At 44.2% G+C, this 10,548-nt stretch overlaps 1 protein-coding gene across 1 annotated transcript in view; it reads left to right on the forward strand.

Annotated features, from left to right (window-relative positions):
- ptchd4 (patched domain containing 4) overlaps positions 1 to 9,074 on the forward strand; it is a 128,518-nt gene extending 119,444 nt beyond the window's left edge. The window contains exon 3 of the mRNA XM_070884434.1: positions 7,438 to 9,074. Within this exon, the coding sequence (XP_070740535.1) occupies positions 7,438 to 9,074 (1,637 nt within the window). The remainder of the gene's footprint in view (positions 1 to 7,437) is intronic.
- Positions 9,075 to 10,548: the final 1,474 nt, after the last annotated feature.

The raw sequence follows: 10,548 nt of genomic DNA on the forward strand, positions 1-10,548 counted from the left end.
CCACACAAAAGGTTACTGCAGAAGATAAAGGTACGCGGAGTCAGCGGAAATGTATTAGCATAGATAGAGAATTGGCTTGGTAACAGAAAGCAGAGCGTTGGGATAAATGGGTCCTTTTCAGGTTGGAAATCGCTGGTTAGTGGTGTGCCACAGGGATCGGTGCTGGGACCACAACTGTTTACAATATACATAGATGACCTGGAGGAGTGGACAGAGTGTAGTGTAACAAAATTTGCAGATGACACAAAGATTAGTGGGAAAGCGGGTTGTGTAGAGGACACAGAGAGACTGAAAAGAGATTTAGATAGGTTAAGCGAATGGGCTAAGGTTTGGCAGATGGAATACAATGTCGGAAAATGTGAGGTCATCCACCTTGGGAAAAAAAACAGTAAAAGGGAATATTATTTGAATGGGGAGAAATTACAACATGCTGCGGTGCAGAGGGACCTGGGGGTCCTTGTGCATGAATCCCAAAAAGTTAGTTTGCAGGTGCAGCAGGTAATCAGGAAGGTGAATGGAATGTTGGCCTTCATTGTGAGAGGGATGGAGTACAAAAGCAGGGAGGTCCTGCTGCAACTGTACAGGGTATTGGTGAGGCCGCACCTGGAGTACTGCGTGCAGTTTTGGTCACCTTACTTAAGGAAGGATATACTAGCCTTGGAGGGGGTACAGAGACAATTCACTAGGCTGATTCCGGAGATGAGGGGGTTACCTTATGATGATAGATTGAGTAGACTGGGTCTTTACTCATTGGAGTTCTGAAGGATGAGGGGTGATCTTATAGAAACATTTAAAATAATGAAAGGGATAGACAAGATAGAGGCAGAGAGGTTGTTTCCACTGGTCGGGGAGACTCGAACTAGGGGGCACAGCCTCAAAATACGGGGGAGCCAATTTAAAACCAAGTTGAGAAGGAATTTCTTCTCCCAGAGGGTTGTGAATCTGTGGGATTCTCTGCCCAGGGAAGCAGTTGAGGCTAGCTCATTGAATGTATTCAAATCACAGATCGATAGATTTTTAACCAATAAGGGAATTAAGGGTTATGGTGAGCGGGCGGGTAAGTGGAGCTGAGTCCACGGCCAGATCAGCCATAATCTTTTTGAATGACGGAGCAGGCTCGAGGGGCTAGATGGCCTACTCCTGTTCCTAATTCTTATGTTCTTATGCCAAATCAGAGCCTGGACGACCAGCGACCCCACATTATCCTTAGTCAAAAGATGTGTTTTAACTAGTGACTGGGCAGAGGCTCGCGATGCCTGCCCTGAGGAGATCAAACCTTTCCATTGGCGCATGCATGAACTATCACTACAGGCAGACTGCCTGATGTGGGGCAGCCGAGTAGTTTTGCCCTTGCGAGGCAGAGAGGCATTTGTCCGGGAGCTCCACCGCGAGCACCCGGGGATCGTTCTTATAAACGCCATAGCCAGATTCCACGTCTGGTGACCTGGCATTGACGCGGACTTGGAGCTCTGCATCCGGCGGTGCACCATTTGTGCCCAACTCAGTAATACCCCCAGGGAGGCCCTCCTAAGCCCCTGGCTCTGGCCCACCAAACCGTGGTCGCGGGTGCATGTAAACTATGCGTGCCCATTCATGGGCAAAATGTTCCTCGTAGTTATCGATGCATTTTCAAAGTGGATCGAGAGCACCATTTTAAACTCGAGCACCACCTCCACCACTGTGGAGAGCCTTAGAACCATGTTTGCAACGCATGGAATTCTTGACATATTGGTCAGTGATAATGGTCCATGCTTCACCAGTGCAGAATTTCAAGATTTTATCGTTGACCACGGCATAAATCACGTTAAGGCGGCACCGTTCAATCCGGCCTTCAATGGCCAGGCAGAGAGAGCAGTGCAAATCGTTAAACAAAGCATGCTAAAAATCCAAGGTCCCACGCTGCAGAGCTGTCTGTCGCGACTGCTGCTGGCATACAGATCTCGTCCACATTCATTGACTAGGGTTCCCCCCGCATAACTATTGATGAAACGGACCTTAAAGACTAGGCTCTCGTTAATCCTCCCAGACATACATGAAATTGTTGAGGCAAAGCGCTGGAAGCTAACTGAGTACCATGACCGAAATTCGAGAGGGAGGTGGAATGAGATCGGGGACAAAGTGTTTGTGCTAAACTATGGCAGGGGTCCCAGATGGCTTGCAGGGACAGTAACAGGCAAGGAAGGAAACAGGCTACTGGTTGTACAAATGAACAATGGGCAAACCTGCCGGAGTCATGTAGACCAAGTAAAAAGTAGATTCACCAACAACACTGCAGAACCAGAGGCAGACTACAATGTGGAAATCACACCACACCTGGTGGACAGACAGAGGGAACAACCTGAGGAAAGGGCAGTCTCAACAGACAGCCCAGGCGAGATACCAGCAATCATACTGAATGAAACAGACAGCCCAGGCGAGATACCAGCAATCACACCGAAAGAAAAACAGGCACCAAGGCAAACAACTGAACCACAACTAAGACGCTCCACGCGAGAGCGTAGACCACCTGAGAGACTGAACCTATAAAGACAATAAGACCTTGGGGGAGGGTGATGTCATGTATCTCACACTACTGTATATAACTGTATCTTACCATGCTATACATGACTGTAACTAGATATGACCTGAAACCAAAAGCATACTTTACCACCAGGGGTGCACTTGCAGGAGACACTGCATACCTGTTCCACACAGGTATATAAAGACAGGTCTCAGTCAAGTGCGGCACTCGAGAGTTGTGAAATAAACGTGCAGGTCCAGAATGACCTTGACTTCAGCATGTGCCTCGTGTAAGTCTGTACTGCAGGGTCAGGACTTTACAAAACCCACCAAGCTGTCGGGGACCACGTTAGACAGAGGTGAGGTGGCAGGGCTAGCTACTTAGACAAGGGTGCTTGAGGCACCGCTGTCCAGCAGGTAAGTCCCTTTCACCATTTCCACTTCCATCTGAATGGTCGGTCTCCCCTACGCATCATACTCGAGGGAACACAAGTGGACAGATGTTTGCAGATGACACTAAACTGGGTGGCAGTGTGAACTGTGAGGAGGATGCTAAAAGGCTGCAGGGTGACTTGAGCAGATCAGGTGAGTGGGCAAATGCATGGCAGATGCAGTATAATGTGGATAAATGTGAAGTTATCCACTTTGGGGGCAAAAACATGAAGGCAGAATATTATCTGAATGACTGCAGATTAGGAAAGGGTGAGGTGCAATGAGACCTGGGTGTCATGGTTCATCAGTCATTGAAAGTTGGCATGCAGGTACAACAGCCGGTGAAGAAGGCAAATGGTAAAGCTAGGGGATTTGAGTATCGGAGCAGGGAGGTCTTACTGCAGTTGTACAGGGCCTTGGTGAGGCCTCACCTGGAATATTGTGTTCAGTTTTGGTCTCCTAATCTGAGGAAGGACATTCTTGCTGTTGAGGGAGTGCAGCGAAGGTTCATCAGACTGATTCCCGGGATGGCAGGACTGACATATGAGGAGAGACTGGATCAACTGGGCCTTTATTCACTGGATTTTAGAAGGATGAGAGGGGATCTCATAGAAACGTGTAAGATTCTGACGGGACTAGACAGGTTAGATGCGGGAAGAATGTTCCTGATGCTGGGGAATTCCAGAACCAGGGGACACAGTCTTAGGATAAGGGGTAGGCCATTTAGGACTGAGATGAGGAGAAACTTCTTCACTCAGAGAGTTGTTAACCCGTGGAATTCTCTACCACAGAGAGTTGTTAATGCCAGTTCATTGGATATATTCAAGAGGGAGTTAGATATGGCCCTTAAGGCTAAAGGGATCAAGGGGTATGGAGAGAAAGCAGGAAAGGGGTACTGAGGGAATGATCAGCCATGATCTTATTGAATGGTGGTGCAGGCGCGAAGGGCCGAATGGCCTACTCCTGCACCTATTTTCTATGTTTCTATGAGAGGCTGCGCCTATCCTAGTCACGGTTTTGGTTGGGAGGGGGCAGATGGGATTTCGGTACCAATGGCAGTGGTTACCTTCCCAGGGCCATCTAACATGGTTCGGAGTGCGGTTAGGAAGGTATCGAATGAGTGGGGAGGGACTGGCTTATCTGTCTCGGCCCTTTTGACCGGGGCTGGAGAACTCATTCCTGCGCTACTCTTCCAAGGATTTCTACAATCCTTTCTCCAGTGCCCACTTTTTCCGCACCCGAAGCAGGTACGTTTTGTATCAGGGCAAAACGTACCTGCCCCCCCTCGTGCTGCCATTCCTTCTTATCTTGGCTAGGTCGGATTTCGTGAACCCTTCCCTTTTGTGGGAACTCTTCTGTCCCTCTGCCACTCCGGTAAGCTCGGGTCAGTTGCCTAAGCACTCCCTGTTCGGTGGCTTGGGGATCTCTTGGGTCGAACCAGGCCTCAGCCTTGGTTCTTATTGGGGTAAACTGTTAGCTACTAGGCTTCGGAGCCAGTGTGCTAACTCGTCCGGGCTTAAGTGATCTCTGTCAATGTCCCCACTACAGGCGCTTTGCTACACAGGCCACAGTCAGTCTGCGAAAGCCTGTGGGGTTTCCCCTGCGAGCTGCACCGTTCTCTCTGCTCTGGAGAAGGGTCTCCCGTCATTGCAGCCCATAGCTTCTAAAATGTCTTTCTGGATGGCAGCAAGAGTTCTCTGTCCCTTTTTGCTCTCAGTAGAGAGGGACTGGTACAGCTTGCTGTCCAGGGATAGGAGGAGCATTTTTGCTATTTCTGCATCATCGCACCCATTAATATCCCCGGCCTGTTCCACTTCCATCAAGTGAACCGAGGGGTCTCCCTTTGGAGTTAGCTTTCCCAGGTGGCTTATCATAGCCCTAAGCTGTTGGGGAGTGTGGGGAACCACAAACTGACTTTCCAGGGGCCCTGGACCACCGCCAATGGTGGACGGGCCAAACTTCTGTTGCCAGACCGGGCACATTGGCCCTGGTTCTGGCTCTCCCTGTTCTGGCTCACCTCCCTCTCCTCCCTGCGGCCAAGCCAAGCTGAAACTAGGTGCTACAGGTGGTGATTGGCTATCCCTGTCTGCCTCACAGCTTGTTTGCCCCTCCTGCTGCTGCACCAGTACAGTCACCGGTGCTACAGGTGGTGGTCGAACAGTTTCCTCCTTCTCTTCCAGGTTTACCTGGGGCGTACCTGGGCTTATTAGGCATACCATGCCTTTTGCCTTGGACAGAGCGAGGTTTAAACTTTTAATTTGCTGCTGGCAGGGACCGTGGTCTCCCGATTCAAACCCATTAGAGCTAGCTACTTTATACGCTGCCTGCACATCTTTTAATCTTTCCTGGAGTTCTTTTACTTGTCGGGTGAGGCGAATGCTTTCCTCCTGCAGTGACTTTTCATTACTTTTGGCCTCAGTAACCTGACATTGAAATAGTCCTGACTGTTTTTAAACCTTTCCATTATCTGGGTCCTTTCCTGTTTTAGCTTACAGGGTTCTCCCCATAATCTTTCTTCTTCCATAACCCTTTCCTGATAGTTCTCTGCGCATTCCCATAACTCTGCCTGTCGTGTCTCATTGGTTTTATCTAGGAGTTGGACCTGTCGCTGTAGACAGACTAACCAAATTGCCTTCTCTACTGCTTCTTTTTTTGATCCTTGCTTGCTGTCCACTGGGCTGCAGCACCAGCTGGACGCTCAGCACGCAATAGACTAAGCACCCATTCCTTAGTGACATTCACTTTCTTATACACATAGGAGGAAATCCTCTCTTCCATCTTGGTTCTTTGCCCCAATCCAGCACTCTCTGCATCACACTCCTTGTACCAGAATCCTACCGCGGTTGCCATTTTGTAAGGGGTGGTCCCGGGAGTCAGGTTCACCTCTGACCCACTTGAGCAGTTCGAATCGCTCCCACTCCCTTGGGTTCTAGACTCTGGGTTTATTTGGGGGATGTGATAAAGTACAAAGGACAACTGGTTTGGTGCAAAAGAACTTTGACTTTATTGCAGACAAGAAAATACAATGTCAAACTTATAATCACTCTAATAACGAACAATACATTAGGCATTCAAAGAGGGTTACAGTAAAAATTACACCTCCCACCTCGCAATATCTAATCCTAGCTAGGTTAGACTCCAGGGCAGGCAGGGACTATGCTTACCAATCCTTTCTGGTCAGTTAGCGGTAGTTCACGATTTCGGGGTTCGTTGAATTCTGTAGGTTCTGCTTGCTATACCCCGAACGTCGGAGAAGATTTCTTACTGCGCAATCTTCAGTTGGGTTGAATCCACTGACGCGGTAAGGCACGTTTTGGATCTATGGGGTAAGTACCTGGTTTTCTTCGTTAGAAATAAGTTCAAAGTCTCTTTAGGTAACATTTTCACCTGTTGGTAGTCAGGCCTTAGATTGTAGAGTGGAAACTTTCGATTCTTCGGTTTCTTCCCGTTGAAATTTTGTTTCGAGTTTGGTCAATCGCGATGGTTTTTCGTTGGTACCGCGTTGGCTGTGCCCGGTTGCTGCCGCGATGGTGATGTTCTTCCTTCAGGACTTCAGGACTTCGAGGCTGGAGAAGTTAGTTTACAACTGTCGCGTTGGTTTCTCTCCCTGTCTTGATGGCATAGTCGTAGTATAGCATGAGCAATATGGCATCCCGTGTCTCCTGAGGTAGTAGCAACCTTGTAGCTACCTAGCAACCCTGTAGCAACCCAAACACCTAACCTCTGTTAAAAACAGGGGCCAGTTATACGGTTTGAGCTGTTCTAATCTTCACGCCAAATCAGTTCAGAATTCTTTGTTTAAATTTGGCGGGCTTGACTTTTTTTTGTAATATTTTGGCGGGCTCGTTAAAGCTAATATGTCTTGGTTGTGTTGCTTCTTCTAAATTTGTTTCCTGATGGAAATATTAGCTTGGTAATAGAAATGTCCTTTTGTGCTTAGTTTTTCTTATACAGGCTGTAGTGGGCCCTTTGTTCTTATTCATGTTGAAGATGGCTTTTCTACATTTGGTTTGATGGCTAGCCAGCTCTGAGTTATTGTTGTAATGTAAATGTCTCTTTGGAGAAGGGTTTTTGAATGTACATTCCTCCAGACAAGTTAACTTAGTCTCAACATCCAAACAATTCTAATAATCAAGTGGGCTTCTTTTGTTCCCCAGGCCCACCCACAGGCTTGAATTTGTCTTGTAAAAGTCCAAAATTCGATTAAAGTTTGTAGTTTCTTCCATAGGCACTTTAGGATTTCAAACTTTTCAGTAGATAGTCCCAAATTAAATTTCCTTTCGAATGAGCCCAAACACTGGGGGGGATTCTCGTGAATTTTGCATCCTTCATATTTAATGTAGTTCAGTTATTCCTGACTAAGCCTTGTGTATCTGGATAAGGCACATACTGATGTGAAACATTGTTAAGTTAAGCAACTAACACTAATATTTACGAAGTCACTAGAAGTATGTGTACACACTGCATTGTTATATGCTAACAGCTTTATCTTCTACTTTCTATAAGGCCATGGAACTAAGGGAGTATTTGAGCTTCTAGCTGGATGGCGGAGAACAAAAGAAGATCAGCCATTTAAGGAAAGAATAGCAGCTGCATATTCTGATGTGATGGTGTCCTACACAATGACTAGTTCACTCTACATCATCACCTTCGGTATGGGTGCAAGTCCATTCACGAATGTTGAATCTGTTAAAATCTTCTGTCAGAACATGTGTGTCACTGTTCTAGTGAACTACTTCTATGTTTTTTCCTTTTATGGTTCATGCTTGGTCTTTGCTGGACAACTGGAACAGAACCGTTACCACAGTATATTTTGCTGTCGAATTCCTTCACCTGAATACTTAGCTTCCAGGCCTGTCTGGTTTAAAACTATGATGAATGATGGATTTCAGCAGTCCAGTTCTCATGAATGTGATCCATATCAAAAACATTTCATTCAGCGTTTTTTGAGGGAGCACTACACTGAATGGATCATTAATACATACGTCAAGCCTTTTGTTGTGTTACTGTACCTGATTTATGTGTCATTTTCCTTTATGGGATGTTTACAAATCAGTAATGGATCAAATCTCGTTAATATGCTTGCAAGTGACTCACAAAGTATTTCCTTTACAATAACCCAGCAAAAATACTTCAGCAACTACAGCCCAGTCATAGGTTTTTATATTTATGAGCCAGTAGAATACTGGAATATAACAATACAGGAAGACTTGCGAGTAATCAGCAGGGGTTTCATCAGAATCTCATGGATTGAGCATTACTTACAGTATTTGAAAAAATTGAATGTTACAGTACTAACCAAAAGTGATTTCATCAACATTCTAGCTAACTCATTTTTGAAACAACCGGAATTTCAAAACTATATGGATGATATCATTTTTTCAAAGACGTCAGAAGAAGTAGACATCATTGCCTCCCGTGTGTACATGGTGGCCAGATCTGCAGAGAATATGCAAGAAGAAATGATTGATCTACTGGAAACATTACGGAAACATTCCCTCATTTCTAGGATAAAGTATATAGTGTTCAATCCAACCTTTGTTTTCATGGATCGATATAGCTCCTCCATCACTTCACCAATCCTAAACTCCAGTGTTAGCGCCTTGATCATTCTAGTGCTGACTGTTTTTCTGGTTATCAATGCATTGGGTAATGTTTGGGTGATACTTAGCGTAACATCAATGGAGTTTGGTGTGGTTGGACTGATGACACTATGGAAAGTAGATATGGACAACATCTCAGTCTTGTGCCTTATCTACTCTTTGAACTATGCCATAGACCACTGTGCACCTCTGCTTTTTACATTTGTATTAGAAAAAGAACGCACCAGGACTGAATGTATCAAAAACTCTTTAGAATGGAATGGAGCAGCCATCTTGCAGAGTAATATTTGTTTTCTTTTAGGGTTAATGCCCCTGGTTTTTGTGCCTTCAAATTTGACCTTCACACTGTTTAAATGCTTACTTCTCACAGCCATCTGTACACTGCTACATTGTTTTGTTATATTACCTGTCTTTCTAACATTTTTTCCTCCATCCAAGAAAAGACACAAGAAAAAGAAACGTGCTGAAAGGAAAGAGGAGATTGAATGTGTGGAGATACGAGATAATTCAGGAATGGTTGATCACGTCACCACAGTTTGAACACCTGAGTAAAATATCACTGGAAAGATCTGCATCAGAACAGAACAGGTGGTTTGGCTCCCTGGTAAGGTCTGAGCTTACTTCAACCCTGACAGCTTGTGCTGGCCAGTAGGCTAGAACTAAGGAAGCATGGGTAATTTGAAATGTTCTGTCATTAAACAGGCAATCAAGAAAAGATTTCAAAAGAACAAACCTGTTCCACATAACACTAAGGGTGCATTGAAAGTGAAATACTGAAATTAATTAGTAAATTGTCAATCATGATTTGAAGGTTTAAGAAAAAATGGCAATGTACTATTTCTTACCACCTTCTTTCTTTGGTAGTTTCCTTCTTTGAACTGGAACGCAGAAATAATGGACAATTGGGAAGAGTTGTATAAGAAAGATATGTCTTTGCATGAACGTCTCACAAATGGACCATCACGAAGAATTGTTAATGGCAAAAAGCTAGTTATCAGAAAATATTCACAATAAAAAGCCTTATGCACAGACATTTTTTTCCATAAAGGTGTGCTGTATCTTCGATAGAATTAGGATTAAATGGTAATTTTGGAGAATTAATGCTGAAGATAGTAGGCAACAATAAAAGCACTTTCTTCCCTCTTGTAACTAAGCCAAAGGGCAGTTAAGAATTGTAAGTGTACTTGATACACATGAGGTCCGTGTAAGAGGAAATCAGCCATTATTTTCGTGCAGATTTTTGAAAAACTAAAACCATAGATTTCTAATTGTGCATTCATTATTTTTCAGCAAGGGTACTATAAATCTCATTAAATTCATACATCTTGTTTCAGAAGAGATCTCCACAAACAATTTTTGCAGTATCTTTTGCTTATTATTTAATGAGTTTTGCAAAAATAAGATGTGATCCCTTTGAAAATAATAATCTAAAAATCCATGCAGGTATATTCCAAATATTAAAGAAACCTAAAAAAAAATAGTAACAATTGCTAAAAGCAAAATGTTGCAGATAGTGGAAATCTGAAATCAAAGCTGAAAATGCTGGCAATGCTCAGCAGGTCAGACAGCATCTGGTGGGGAGAAACGGATAAGTTAATGTTTCAGGTGTGGAACCTTCATCAAAAGGTCCATTTGTTCTGCATTGTTTTAGGCAAAGAGTCCAAACCAGAAATATCAACTCATGGGTTCTCTTTTTGTTTTTGATGAAGGATCCACACATGTAGCCTTACTTCATCTGTTCTATCCTGCTGAGTATTCCTAGCATTTCCGCTTTGTTCACAACAATTGCTTTAAGAAATGCAAGTAAAATGACTAAGAGTTAACTTACAATAGATAATATTACTACTGTAGTGGTAATATTACTAAAACAGTGATAATCATCTTATACTGAACTCTGACATGGTGAAATTGCACTTATACAACATCACAAACTGCTTACCATGCAAATGATTAAAATATAATTAAATTATTACTTATATATAACGAAAACTGGACCTCTGATCTTTCATTATTG

Source organism: Pristiophorus japonicus, chromosome 7, assembly GCF_044704955.1.
Source record: "Pristiophorus japonicus isolate sPriJap1 chromosome 7, sPriJap1.hap1, whole genome shotgun sequence".
NCBI classification, from domain to species: domain Eukaryota; kingdom Metazoa; phylum Chordata; class Chondrichthyes; family Pristiophoridae; genus Pristiophorus; species Pristiophorus japonicus.